Genomic DNA, 14,654 nt, shown 5'->3' on the forward strand with positions numbered 1-14,654 from the left:
TGCCAGTCCGTGTTGTGCCGGGGCCCTGGTTATGCCAGGATGTTGCCGTGTGTTTTATTTAACCCTCGCACTGGGAGGTCTGTTATATGCTGACTATGACTCCTGTTTTGTGGATTAAATAACTGAGGTTCCGACAGCCTACGTGACTTGCCCTCTGTCTCAGAGCCACTGGAAGGGAAGGAACGGGGCTGCGAGCCCAGGCTGGGAGCTCGCTGTAAAAGGGTTTGGGCTGGAAGTCTGGGCGCCAGTCTCCTCGCCTCTCGGAATCTGTGCCCTTGAACGAGGGGCTGTCACCTTGAGGTCTTCATCTCAGAAGCGCGGGAGTCGGGCCGTGTTGTGCTTCTTCCTTGCCTCTAAGTCTGTGACTGGCACCGGCTTCTGCATATTTTGCGTCCATCCCATCCCCATCCTACTGCCTCCTTTCCAGTTCCACCTGAAATCCCCCTTCAGTTTCACTTCCAAGTGTCCCCCATTCAGAGAGTCCTCTTGGGAGTCCTGGTCTGGCCCAGCCCATCAGGGCAGCCCCTGAAGGGAAGCCTGTCGCTGCCCCTTTAATTCCCCCTGGGCTTGGAAGGCAGTGAGTGGAGCTAGCTCGCCATGGCTGTGAGGTCAGATAAGATGCTATATATATCAGTCAGTAACCTGAGCGCGGATTACCAGCCCAGAGGCGTACTCCAGGGCCACCAGGGCTCGCCACGCGCTCCGGCCCAGCCGGGGAAGGGAGCCCCCAGATCCTGCCCATTGCCCCCCAACACAGGTCAGTAGCTGCCCCTTTAATATCTGAGCTTCACGGAAATGCTGAATGGAGGGCCCTGGACTGTTTGGGGGAACATCGGAGAAACGGCCACCAGGCCTGGTGGGTGCTGTGGGCAAGACCAGAGGCTGGAGGTCAGGAACAAGACAGGATGGAGTCCTGGAGGGGCGAGGGAGAGAAAGTGCGCCCTGGGAGGAGGCCCGGGAGAGCAGAGCGCCCCGCAGAGGTGGCGGGAGGGAACTTCAGGGTTTCAATTCTGTCTGGGGGCCCATTTCCGGTGCCTTTTCTTAGCCCTGTAGCAATGCCTACCCTCTCCCAACCCCAAATCAAAGCATTACCCAATGGGAATACTCCCCTGGGCCCACCCACTTCTTTTCAGCCAGTCAGGATTCTTGCTGTCATCTTCAATCTCTTTATTTTACCTCTTCCCCCACCCCTCTCCCAATCCTTGGGCACCTCCTGGGAGCCAGAGAGACAGAAATGGCTCCAAATTCCCTTCCATGATCCCTGTCAAGGCCTGTAAAACTATTAGGCACTACGGGTGGGTCCCTGGCTGCTCCCCTCACAGCTAGAGCTGCCAGGGACAGGCGGGGAGGAGTGGCGGGCAGAGGCTCCTGGGCCCTGAGAGGAGCCCCCAGGTCTCCTGGGTGATGTGAGCACAGGTATCCTCACCCCAGGCCTCCACTCCACCTGCGTCTCCACACCTGCCCGGGCAGCCTGAGGTTCCCACACTCCCGCGGGTGCCCAGCCAGTGCCCAGACAGCTGGAGGGAGGGTCAGGGGGAGGTGAGGGGAGACAGGGCCCCTCTCGGCCACTTTGCCTTTTGGGTCAGCACATCAGCAGGGCCTCCTGCCCTCGCCAGTGGCCATGGGATGCTCTGACGACTCTGCCCTGGCCACCTGGCAGGGGGCGAACCTGGGTCCTGTGGAGGCCTGCCTTGGGGACCCAGCCGTGGGCTTTCCATCTGGGAGCTGGCATGCCTTCACCCCAGAGAACAGGGCACAGCTGGGCAGAGCAGGGCCAGGAAGGCTGCTGGGATGTAGGACGTTCCCTGCCCCCTACCTGGATGCCAGGAGTGCCCCGGATTCCTGGGGAGCAAGTCCTCCCCTGGCCTGGCAGGTTCGGGAACCTTGCACGTGAGCAACAGGAAATGACAGTGACTGATTGCAAGGGGGTTGGCTGCCCCGGGGGCTCGGTTTCCTCTGCACCCCTGACTCATCTGGCCTGGCTGCTCTGGGGAGTGAGGCCAGCGGCAGGAAGGTGGGAGGGTGGGCGGCCACATGTCCCTGACGGGCCGGCCAAAGGCCGCGGCAGGGCTGGCCCCGGGGGGGGGGGGGGCTGCAGGAAAAGGCCTCCCAGCCATCTCGCTGCCATCAGCCCTGCGCTGCCATCAGCCTCGCGCGCTCAGGTTGCACCTGACTGTCACTCCCCTGCAGTGGAAACTCAGGGGCTGCTCCCCGGAGGCTGTGGCCAGACAGTGACGCCTGGAGCCCCCCCACCCTGGGCCAGCTCAGGGAGAGCAGAGGGCAAGGTGAAGTGGGGGCAAGGTCAGGGCGGCTGTGACAGGCAGAACGCACATCCCCCCCTCTGCCCCTCCTCCCAGCGCGGCCTGGGGACCCGTGTGACTGCACAGGAGCAGGCGAACAGCACCTACTCCTGGGGAGGAGACGAGGCCACCGCAGGCTTCCAGGGGCATCAGGGAAGGGTTAGGCTTTAGTAACTCCAGGAATATGGCTGCTTCATTCGAATGCGCCATTCTTTATATTTCCTGTGTATTTATTTTTAAATTTTTGAATAAAAAGACTTTTAATTTCAATTTAATGTAAAAAATTAAATCTTCAAATGATGTTTGTGGCATTTATTCATTATTATTATTATTATTTTTAGAGAGAGAGAGAAAGGAACATCGATGTGAGAGAAACAATGATGAGAGAATCATTGATCACTGCCTCCTGCACTGCCCCCACTGGGGATTGAGCCGCAGCCCAGACATGTGCCCTGACCAGGAATCAAACCAGTGACTTTCTGGTGCCATCAGACAACACCCAGCCAACTGAGTCACTGCGGCCAGAGCAAGGCATTTATTCTTCCAAAAGAATTCAAGCTCAGCACTGCGCCGAGATGTGGGGACACGTCTGAAGGCGTGTGGCGAGGCTGAGTGCTGGCGCTGAGGCTGCGTGTGCAGTGCTCAGCACAGCCCCTGGCCCGAGCGGGGCAGTACCTGTTGGGGGGCAGGGGGGATGGTGCTTGGCTCACCTGTCCTATCAGGAGGCTGCATGCTCTGTACAGAGAACGTTGCCGCCCCTCCCAAGAGGGGGAAACAGCAGAGTGAGGAGCCGAGCAGGGAGAGGAGAGGGCCCGGAGGAGGAGGCGGCTGGCACCTGGGCGGTGCCTTCTGGAGCCACATGCCTGTACTTGCCAGCGCTGGGCACACGGGCAGAAGCCAGGCAGCAGGACCCCCCACTGGGCAGGGACGGGGAGGAGGTTGCCCCAGCCAATCAGCATGCCTCCCACTGCCCCATGGAAAGGCCATTCTGTTCAGGCTGTTCCTGTGGCAACGAATCTCTGCGTAGCCCCGTGCGTGCCAGTCCTGCCCCTGGCTTGTGTGGCAAGGATACCACCAGGGCCTGGCCTGGTCTCCCACCTGAGGTGTGGGATGCAGCCTCCGGGGTCAGCCCTACCAGGTAATGCCGGGAGGAGCGGGGCCCACCCCAACCTGTCTGCTCCCCTGGAAGGCACTAGCACTTGTCTCAAGAGTGAGACAGCAGGGCAGGGCGGGGCGGGGGAGGGAAATAGGCATGCTCCAGGCCTCGGCCCCAACAGGGACCCTCTGCCAGACGCGCGGACTGTGAGCCAGACAGAGCTCAGTGCTGGCAGGCAGCTTCCAGAAGGCTGTGTGTGGGAGCAGGACACCCCCCACCCCCCCACCCCCGTCTCCGGGGCAGCTTCCAGGGGTGGCGAGGTCTGCCAGTTGCTCACCAGACGGGAGCAGACGGGAAAGCAGGGATTTAGGAGCCCCCCTGGGACTCTGGGGCCAGAAGGTGTGGTCTACCTCCAGCCCCAATTCTTCCCAGGGCTGCTCATGAGCTGTCCCAGAGCTGTCCATCTGTCCGTCTGTCCGTCAGTCCCTGTCCAGGCTGCACCTAGCTTGGCGACAGCCCTTCTGCACCGTCAGCAGCCAGGAGAGGTCATGAGCTGGGCGCTGCACAGAGAGCCACCTCCCAGGAGCCGGGCGTGGGGGAGGGAGACAGCCCTGGCCCGAGGCAGAAAGGCATGGAGTGGCAGGTCGTATCTGCTTGGCCTCTCAGTGTCCTGGAGCCCGGCTCCCGAGACCCGGAGTTTCTGTGACGGTGAATTATTGATGGCGTCCTCATCAATAGTGAAACAGCCCGACCGGACTGGGCCCCAGCCCCAGGCCTCTGCCTGTTCCTCCCCAGCCTCCCGCAGCTCTCACGCGCTTCCTTCTCTGCACCCTAGAAAGTTAAGTCGATGCGAGGAAAGCTCATGGTTTCCCCAACCCTGAATAAGGGCTTCCCCAGCCACCCTTCCCTAGAAAGGTGTGGAGATGGCGCTGGAGGTGGGAGCACAGCGGGCCAGGGAGCATGCGTGAAGGCCGGGGCCAGCAGGTGGGAGAAAGTCAGACAATAGATGTGGGCCGGATTCGTCGGAGGCAGCCTGGGCTGGAAACTGCCGGAGGTCTCCAGAACCTTAGACGTTTTGTTCTGGAGCCCTGTGAACATTGCCATCTGCGATCTCCCCCTGCACTGACCCCAAGCCTGGCATGGACCGAGTTTCTAGTGCCTCTGCCAAGCCCTCGGTGTGTGGGGCTTGGCGCCAGCTCCTCTCTGCCCTGATGGGCTGAGCTGCAGGCCTGGCAAGCTGCAGGCTGCCTCCTATGCTATGCGGCCACATTGCTGCCACTGCCTCCTAAACAGCTACCCCCGAAGAGGGGGTACAGGTCACTGGGGGCTGCGGGGAATCTGAGTGCTCAAGGCTGAGGTCAGAAGCCACCGCAACTGGGAGGGACCCAGCCCTACCTTAACTTATTCCAGGCTCACCAAGGGCGGGGCGGACAGGCTGCCTGGCCTGGGGGGGGGGGGGGGGGAGGGGCGGGGCAATAGCTGTCCTGTGGAGGGCTTTCCCGTGTCATTATCTCACTTAACTCCTCACAGCAGCCCTGTGAGGGAGGGAGGATGGCAATGATGTTATACTTGCTTTACGGTGAGAACGCTGGGACTCGAGGGTCGGAGGGTGAAATGACGAGGGCAGAGTCACCCAGCGAGTCCGTCACAGGGCGTCACAGCCCGCGCCTGCACACACTGCTCCGGGGGTCCTGGGCGGCTCTCCACACCACCCCCACCCCAAGGGCTCCCGGTGGCCCTCAGGAAAGGGGCCTGATCCTACCTGCTGCTCTCTCCAAAGCCTCTGTGCCCTCCAGTCCACTGCAGATAAAGCCTGCGCTTTGGGGGTGAGGAAGGGACTCTGGGGGTCCCGAGTGAGCCTGCATTTGATGGGAGGCGTGAATCAAGGTCATGTGTAAAGAGCACTGGGCTGGAAACCTGAAGGGCCTGGGTTCCCATCCTGGCTCTGCTGGTCTGTGTTCCTTCACCAGATCTCCCCAGCGTGAGCGCCTGGGGCAACATGGCGTGTGCACCGGCAGTGCAGGATGGCAGCCTCTAGAGCAGCGGTTCTCAACCTGTGGGTCGCAACCCCTTTGGCGGTTGAATGACCCTTTCACAGGGGTCGCCTAAGACCATCCTGCGTGTCAGATATTTACATGACGATTCATAATAGTCACAACATGACAGTTATGAAGTAGCAACGAAAATAATTTTATGGTTGGGTCACAACATGAGGAACTGTATTTAAAGGGCCAGAAGGTTGAAAACCACTGCTCTAGAGTCTAGGACAGTGGTCGGCAAACTGTGGCTCGGCAAACTGCAGCTCTCGAGCCACATGCGGCTCTTTGGCCCCTTGAGTGTGGCTCTTTGGCCCCTTGAGTGTGGCTCTTCCACAAAATACCGACTTCTGCGCATGGGCCATGAAGTTTCAATCGCACTGTACGTGCACGCCCGCACGTGGTATTTTGTGGAAGAGCCGCACTCAAGGGGCCAAAGAGCCGCATGTGGCTCACAAGCTGTGGTTTGCCAACCACGGACGGGTCTAGGGGCACGTCCTCCTCACCAGGAGCAGCTGGGCATGGACCTGGCAGGGCCTCCTGGAGGCCACGGTGCTCTGATCCACTTAGAGCAGGAAGGAGACTCAGCTCAGGGTGAGGGTGGGTCCTGCCACTGCAGCGGGTGTGTCAGGGAAGGGCTCGGGGATGGAGTGTGGAGACCCAGGTCAAGCCGCCTCCCGGCACCTGCTCACTCTCCTCCCCTCCCCACCCCGCTCCCTCTCAGGAGCCTGCTTTCCTCACCAGGAATCTGATCCAAGGATCCTCTGGTCTTTCCGGCTCAGACAGTCTAATTCCAAAGACTCCCACTCGTCCCATGAGTCAGATGGGAGTGGGATGGTCTTGACTCTTGCACTGTCCAGGCTCTCTCAGAGGGCGAGGGCAAGGGCAGTGCAGCCTCCCACCAAGGTTCTGCAGAGGCCGAGGAGGAGCGCTGGACCGTGCTGGGGTTGTGTGTGTGGCTGGAGGCTGCAGAGGGCAGTTCCTGCTGGCATGTTGGTGTTCGGAGGGGGGCACTCAGGGAGGCCACGAGGTGCTGAGACTGACTGCCCTGGTGGCTCATCAAAGCCAGTCCCCCTCTGTGCTCTCCCGAAGTGTGAATGCCTGGATGTGTGCAGCCCTGCACGCCCACCTGTGTGTGCACCATGCAGAGGCATGTTGCTCAGCGGCGGGCCAGCCTCTTGTGGAAAGGGACTGTGTGGTCCCTAGTTGAGATCCAGGGTTCCTTCCGGAGGTGGAGGATGAGGGAGCAGGAACGTTGGGAGCCGACCCCCGGCAGGGCCCTCTGATGACCTTTCCTTGTCTTTCAGCCCATGAGGCTCCCGGTCCCCACTGAGCACAGCCCCGAAGGATGTCCCAGCTCTCCTCCACGCTGAAGCGCTACACGGACTCAGCACGCTACGCAGACACCCCTTACGCCAAGTCAGGCTATGGCTCCTACACCCCCTCCTCCTACGGCGCCACCCTGGCTGCCTCCTTCCTAGAGAAGGAGAAGCGGGGTTTCAAGCCAGGCCCCCCAGCCAGCTTCCTCACCCGGCCCAGTACCTATGGCCCTTCCTCCATTCTGGATTATGACCGGGGCCGCCCCCTGCTGAGACCAGATGTCCTCGGGGGTGGTAAGAAGGCGGAGAGCCAGGCTCGAGGCCTCGAGCGGCCAGTAGGGAGCGGACTCAGTGGGGGCAGCGGATTCCCGTATGGAGTGACCAGTAGCTCCCTGGGCTACCTGCCTATGAGTGCCCGGAGCCAGGGGCTGCCCCTGACGCAGAAGAAGTCCAGCAGTCAGCTCGACCTGGCCAGGGACTTCTCCAGCCTGCGGGCCTCGGAGAGCTACCGCCTGGACCCCGGGACCCTGGGCCGCAGCCCCGGGCTGGCCCGCACCCGCCGGGAGCTGTGTGCCCTGCAGGGCCTCTACCAGGCAGCCAGCCGCTCGGAGTACCTGGCCGACTACCTGGAGAACTACGGGCGCAAGGGCAGCATCCCTCAGCTTCCTGCCCAGGCTCCTCCCTCTCGAGTCCCTGAAGTCCTCAGCCCCACCTACCGACCCAGCGCCCGGTACACTCTGTGGGAGAAGGGGAAGGGCCTGGCCCCTGGGCCCAGCCGCAGCAGCTCCCCAGGACAGGACACCACGGTGAGTTTGCCCCTGGGGGACCCAGTGAGGGGCTGGGGAGGGGCCACTGACCGGGAAGAGCCAGACTGCAGGAAGGATTTCCATCTGCTGACGATCCAGGCAGAGGGCTTCTCCCCGAGCCTCCTGGCCCAGCCCGAGCCGCTGCTCCTGCAGCCCTGGTGGGGACCAGCCGGGCATGGCTGGTGCCCTGATGGCTCCTGCCCTGCTCCAAAGTTTCCCGTTTCCCCGGGAAACCCACTCAGGATCTGTGCATGTGAGGACAGTCCAGCAGTGCTCCTGGAAATACTCAGAGACCCCCACATACTCCACAGTTCTTACCCCACAGGCCAGGGCCCCGTGCAGGCCTGGCCCCCTCCTGTGGGGTGCTGAAGCCCCGGACCACCTGGTCCCTGTGGTGCGAGGCCTCTGTGCACATCATGTCTCTCCTGCTCGGGCTCTCTCCCAGCCTGGAGACCGCTTAGCAGGTGGCCTGGTCACTGGGGCAGGTGGCCTGGTCACTGGGGTAGGTGGGCCTGGTCACTGGGGCGAGGGATTCTCCACTGTTTGACACTGGCTGGCTCAGGCCCAGGCAACTGGACAGCCTCCGTCTCCTGTGTCTTTGGAGACATTTTTGTCTCTGGCTCTAGACAAGCTAATATCTGGGCCGGGTGAGGGTGGGACTCTCCTGGAGACTGAGCAAAGGCTGGCAGCATCTCCCTCGCATCTAATCCCTGAACACTCCCTCCGGGGGACACAGACTTCATTTGGTCTTGTCTGTGGTCATTGGTAACCTACTAAGTGGCAAGTGCTCTGGGGATGAAAAAGAAAGGATGTCTCTAGACCCCTCAGCATGTACCAGAGCAGCACAGAACTCTGCAGGATGGAGGGTGAGTGAGTGGACAGATGGGTGGATGGGTAGGTAGGTGGGTAGATGAGTGGGTGGATGGCTAGATGGATGGATGAATGGGTGGGTGGGTAGGTGGATGGGTGGGTAGGTGGGTGGGTGGATGGATGGATGGATGGGTAGATGAGTGGATGGATGGATGGATGGATGGATGGATGGATGGATGGATGGATGAATGGATGGATTGATGGATGAATGGATGGGTGTGTGGGTGGGTGGGTGGGTGGATGAAGGGATGGATGGATGGATGGGTGGATTGATGGATTGATGGATGAATGGATGGGTATGTGGGTGGGTGGGTGGATGAAGGGATGGATGGATGGATGGATGGATGGATGGATGGATGGATGGATGGGTGGATGGATAGATGGGTGAGTAGATGAGTGGGTGGATGGATGGATGGATGGATGGATGGATGAATGGATGGATGTGTGGGTGGGTGGGTGGATGGAAGGAAGGGTGGATGGATGGGTGGGTGGATAGGTGGATGGATGGATGGGTGAGTAGGTGGATGGGTGGGTGGGTGGATGGATGGATGGGTGGGTAGGTGGGTGGATGGATGGATGAATGGATGGGTGGGTGGGTGGGTGGATGGATGGATGGCTAGATGAATGGGTGGGTGGGTAGGTGGGTGGATGGATGGATGGATGGATGGATGGATGGGTAGATGGATGGATGAATGGATGGGTGGGTGGGTGGGTGGGTGGATGGAAGGAAGGGTGGATGGATGGGTGGGTGGGTGGATGGGTGGGTGGGTGGATGGATGGATGGATGGATGGATGGAGAGGTGGGTGGGTGGATGGATGGATGGATGGATAGATGGATGGATGGAGAGGTGGGTGGGTGGATGGATGGAAGGATGGATGGATGGATGGATGTGGGTGGGTGAATGGATGGATGAATGGATAGATGGAAGGGTGGATGGATGAATGGGTGGGTGAGTGGGTGGATGGATGGATGGATGGATGTGGGTGGGTGGATGGATGGATGGTTGAGTAGGTGGATGAATGGCTAGATGGGTGGGTCGATGGATGGACATATGGATAATGCATGGATGGATGGGTTGGTGGGTGGGTGGATGGGTGAACAGATGGATAGGCTAGCACAGTGGTCGGCAAACTGCGGCTCGCGAGCCACATGCAGCTCTTTGGCCCCTTGAGTGTGGCTCTTCCTAAGCCTTAGGAGCACCCTAATTAACACATTGCGTACCGCATAGAAATCTCTAAGACATACACCAGGGACCGCACGTTTTTGGGCAAACTGCACATTATTTAAATCATCATAATGCACTTTAGGTGTTGTTTTTCAATCATTATAACATTTTTATTTACAAAAACAATTAAACAATTAAAGTTCCTAGTCCTTTTTTAACGTATGGTACTGCGTAAAACATTTTCCTCTATGAAGAGGGACCAAACAAAATTTACAAAAGTATCTAGATTCGCTCCTTTTTCCATGGGCGTGAAAAACGAGAACACTTGTGAGTGGTCCTTAACAGATGGTGCGCGAAACACGCGAAAACTCCTGAGTGGTACGAAGTGTGTTAAGTTAGTAACAATGTACCTACCTATAGAGTTTAAGTTTAAAAAATTTGGCTCTCAAAAGAAATTTCAATCGTTGTACTGTTGATATTTGGCTCTGTTGACGAATGAGCTTGCCGACCACTGGCTAGCATAAAGGCAGGAGAGTTAGGCGTTGTGTCTCCTGTATGTGCTCTGCCCATACTCCTAAGATGTGTGCCTTCTTGTACCCTATCGCTCTCTCACAATAAGAAATGCTGAAGTTATTTTAACATCTGACCCGCTGCCTCAGTCCTACCCCCTGGTTAGAGCTTTCTGCTGGGCTGTTTTGGTTCATTAGGTGGGAGACCGCAGTCCTGTTCCCACCAAAACTAAGTGCTTAGGGTTTGGGGCTTTTTTCCCGTGAGGAGAAGGTGTTTCCGCCATGTTGGTTTCTAGTGTACGAAATGCTGTCTGCTGTGCTCTGTATTTCGTATATTTTTACTAACTGTATGGAAAGTTGTCAGTAAAGCCTTTGTCAGAGGATGGATTTTAAAAAAAGACTGCTTCAAGTTCAAAACCAAGTAAGAAATCCTCTGAGCAGGAGTGCAGCTCGGGCGGGCTTCAGGCCACAGACCCCGAAGCCTGGCATCGCTAACGTCTGGAGAGGACGGCTTTGCCAACCTGACTAGAGAGTCTTGGCCCGGGAGGCATCCGAAGGACCACGGGTGCCGCCGGGTGGGTGGCTGCCGGGGCTGGGGTAGGAGTGAGACATGGTAGAGCTGCCGAGAGACAGGTGTGAACTCTCGGAGGAACAGCTGCTGGGGTGGGAGTGTGTCTCGCCCCCCACGGGCACGGCTGGCGCTGCCCATCTCAGGGGTGACTAGAACATGGCCCTCTGTGGAGGGGCCCAGGTCCTAAAGGCTTTGGGAGGAAGCAGCATCTCCTGCTCTGAGGTGAGAACACTGGGCTCTGCCTCCTCCCCACGCAGCACATCCCAGCCTCCCAGGAGCCCGTGCCCTCCCCCATCCAAGCAGACACCAGGCCCCTCCCCCAGGGGAAGTGCTGAGAGAGGGCCTCGGGGGAGTGGCCAGTTGCCCTGGGGACACTTAGGCACCCCAATAGCCCTCCTTCCTTCAGAACACCTCACCGCCCACAAGCAGTGCCAGCCATGCCCTGCCACCAAGCCAGTGCCAGGCTGCGGCCAGGAGAGCGGTGGTGTGAGGCCTGGCTCGCCCCTCTCCTCGCTGCTCAGCCTGCACTTTGCTGCGATGAGAGCAGCCCCGCTCAGGGGCCTGGCCGCCGCTTTCTAAAACCAGTTTCTGTGCGCATCTGCATTGAGGGGCCCTCCCTTCCACGCACACAGTCCGGGCGCTCAGCTCCGAGCGGTGTGACCCCAGAGAAACTCCTCGCCTTCCGAGTCTGTTTCCTCTTCACAGTCAGCATGACGAATCGCAGGTGGTACAGGAAAGGGCCTGGCGTGTAGCGGGTGTGCAAGGGTGTCCATCCCCTCACCCCTCCCAGGGGCCGCGAGCTGTGTGAGCTGGCGCCTGCCCCAGGGCATTCACGTTTAAGGGGGGGATAAGTTCTTTTTTTATTTAGTATTTTTATTGATTTCAGAGAGGAAAAGCGAAGGAGAGAGAGAATCATCAATGATGAAAGAATCATTGACCTGCACACCCCTCGACTGGGGATCGAGCACGCAACCCGGGCATGTGCCGTGACCAGGAATCAAACTGTGACCTCCTGGTTCATAGGTCAGCGCTCAACCCCTGAGCCATGCTGGCCAGGTTGGGCGGGAAATGAGTTCTTAAAACAGTGGCAATGGGACCAGCCCTCCTTGTTTTCAGGTGTCATAGGTGGAGGGCGAGGGCGTGGCCAGGACGGGCTGCGGCTGCTGGAAGCTGCATTTGCCTCTTTACCTTGACCCCTCGTCCATAGAAGGGGCGGCCACACCAGCCTGCCCGCCTCACAGGGTGCCACGGGCTGAGCGCGGGTAATGGGAGTGGAGGAATGTGAAGCCACTGCAGTGTCGATGTCTGTCGGGGAGTCCCTGTAAACTTTGGGGGAAGGGACAGGAAGGGGCATCTGGCAGCCCCCCAGAGAGGGGAGGGAGCAGCCTCGGAGGAGAGAGGTAAGGGGGCACCGCCTGGGCCTGGGGCGGCAGCCGGCTTCACCACAGCTGGCTTTCCGCAAGGAGGTCAGAAGGTCAGAAGCAGGCCGGCCAGGGCACTTCAGCTCTAACCAGACTCCCTCCTGGCGGCCAACATGAACTTGGAATATCACAGACTCAACTGAGCACAGTAAGGACGGGGTGGGGGGCGGCATGAATTCTGAATGACCCCTCCTGCTGCCTAAGCACCAACCAGATGCCAGTCCACAGGGCGTCGCTCGGCCAAGGGCAGTGAGGGCTAGCCAGGCTCCACCTTCTGTTTAAAACGCAGACACATCGCTTCTCGGCCTTTTGGCTAAGATCAAGTGTAAAACGCAGACACATTGGAGAGGGAGGATGTGAGGGTTTAAAAAACTGGTACTGTTTTCACTACCCCCAGGGGGCGATCTACACCAGGTGGCCTGACCCTGCAGAGACACGGGAGCCCACGTACCCAACCTGGTCTGCCCCCACCCCTCCCCGCCCACCGCTCCTGTTCCTGGGCCCAAGGACACGCTGTTCCCACACAATCCGCCCTAATCCTCCTCCACGCCACCCCGCCAGCTGCTCCCTCCCCGCCCTGGCATTCTGCCTTCAGCCTCAGCCCTGCTGCAACCTGCCCTGCCCAGGCCACACTCACCGGTCCCCAGGAAGAGCTAGGGGTGGCCCAGGCCTCCAGATCAGTCGCCAGGCCAGGCACCTGCTGTTCAGAGGCAGCGCAGGACCCGAGGCTGGGATCCTGGCCTGGCTGGTCTCCCCTGCGCCCGTGCCCTCTGCCCCGGGCCCTAAAGCACTTGGGCCCTGGGGTCCTAGGTCCTGCTTGCCCCGGGCTGCTGACTCATCTCTTGAAGCTCCGGGTCCCAGCTGTTCGGTGGCAGGCAGGTTATATAAGCTGAGGGCATGTGATTTGTCTCTCTCATGGGACTTTGGACCCGACCGCTGCCTGCAGTGCCGGGGAGGGGGGGAAGGGGGCGGGGGGGGCGGGACCGGTTAGGGAGGGAGGACCACCCGAGCTCCTGAAGGAGGGTGTGACCCCCTCGCCCCCGCTGCCTTGCTGTTCCCCACTCACTGCCGTCCTGTTTGTGCAGCTTGGCTGCCCGAGACCCCTGGCCTGTCCTCACCCTGTTGGCCGCCCTGAGGAGCTGGACTCCCCGAGGCTTGAATCTGTGCTGACAGCATGGAAAGGTCCCTCAGAGGGGACCCTGAGCCAGAGGGGGCCAGGGCCAGGGCCAGGACCAGCTGCGGGGAAAGGGCAGGCGGCTTGTGGTTTGTGGTCAGAGCCTGCAGGACACCGCGGGCTCATTCCTGGAAGGCCAGCGTGGGCTGTGGCCTGGCAGTGGCCCTGTGCAGCCTTGCCCAGCTGTGTCCCCAATCAGTGCCCAGCCCCATCCTCCCTGCCTCCTCCCCCACCCCAGCCCAGGAGTTTCCGTGGTGCTGGTGGAGCTGGGCCAGGCAGAAGTTAGTCCGGCCTGGCCAAGGCCCCCTCCCTGGAGGTGCCACTCCACTGGCCATGGGCTATAGAAATGAACATCATGTTCAGGGCCCAGCGCTGTACAGGGGCCCCTGCACCCTCTGACCTCAATGGAGACATAAAACGGGTGCCCTAGACAGAGGTACAAGCAAGAGAGGGAAGTGTGTGGGACCTCCGGAACCGGCTGGTTTAGGCCAGACTGCCTGTGGCCTCCTGGGGTGTGAGTGATGCCAGGAAGCAGAGCTTCCCACTGGCCTTCCCGTCCAAGGGCACGTGTGGACTAAAAGCTCAGCCCCCAACAAGGACCCGGAACCCCTACAACCAATCAGCCACCAGTCTGCCCGCAGGCAGGGCAGCGAGAACGGGCTGTGTGCAGGAGCCGCCGCTGGCCTGAGACATTGCCTGGGCCTGAGCAAACCCTGGCCCAGCTGCCCACTGAGGCTTGCAGAAGCAGGCTACATGCAGTCTTTTTCATATACATGTATGTATACATATATCTCCTCTTGATCCGCTGCCTCCTGCAGGCCCCACCCTGGGGATCGAGCTCTCAACCCAGGCATGTGCCCTGACGGAGAATTGAACCGTGACCTCCTGGTTCATAGGTCGTCGCTCAACCACTGAGCCAGGCTGGCGGGCGGCACAGTCAGTCTTGCTCTCACAGAACTACCTCTGGCTTCATTTATGCTCCATCCAGGCCAGGGGGTATTCGAGGGGGAGAAAATGACTTGTGCTGCCAGGGGCAGGCAGCCTCTGAGCGCGAACCCTGCTCCACCAGAGTCAGGGGGCCAGAGCCAGATTCAGATCAGGGGACTAGTCCCCTCTCAGGATCCGCTGGGAATTGGTTCCAGGACCCCCCCACCCCGGCCCCATACCGAAACCCACAGATGGGCAGCCTCTTCCATCAGGGCATCGCGCTCCCACTGACCTCTGCCTACGTGCAGCTGCGGCAGAACGCGCTCACATCGCTTCACTCACGGGATCAGCGTAGCGCCCTGCACATTGCAAATTCAAGCTGTGCTTTGTGAAACTTTCTGACATTTTTTAAAAAATATTTTAAACTTGAAGTTAGTTGAGTCTGTGGGTGTGAAACCC

At 59.8% G+C, this 14,654-nt stretch overlaps 1 protein-coding gene across 1 annotated transcript in view; it reads left to right on the forward strand.

Annotated features, from left to right (window-relative positions):
- USP2 (ubiquitin specific peptidase 2) overlaps positions 1-14,654 on the forward strand; it is a 29,093-nt gene that overhangs the window by 2,008 nt on the left and 12,431 nt on the right. Inside the window, exon 2 of the mRNA XM_059707632.1 lies at positions 6,740-7,557. Coding sequence (XP_059563615.1) covers positions 6,781-7,557 — 777 coding nt within the window. The 5' untranslated portion in view covers positions 6,740-6,780. The remainder of the gene's footprint in view (positions 1-6,739; positions 7,558-14,654) is intronic.

The sequence above is a fragment of the Myotis daubentonii genome, chromosome 9, assembly GCF_963259705.1.
Source record: "Myotis daubentonii chromosome 9, mMyoDau2.1, whole genome shotgun sequence".
Taxonomy (NCBI): Eukaryota; Metazoa; Chordata; class Mammalia; order Chiroptera; family Vespertilionidae; genus Myotis; species Myotis daubentonii.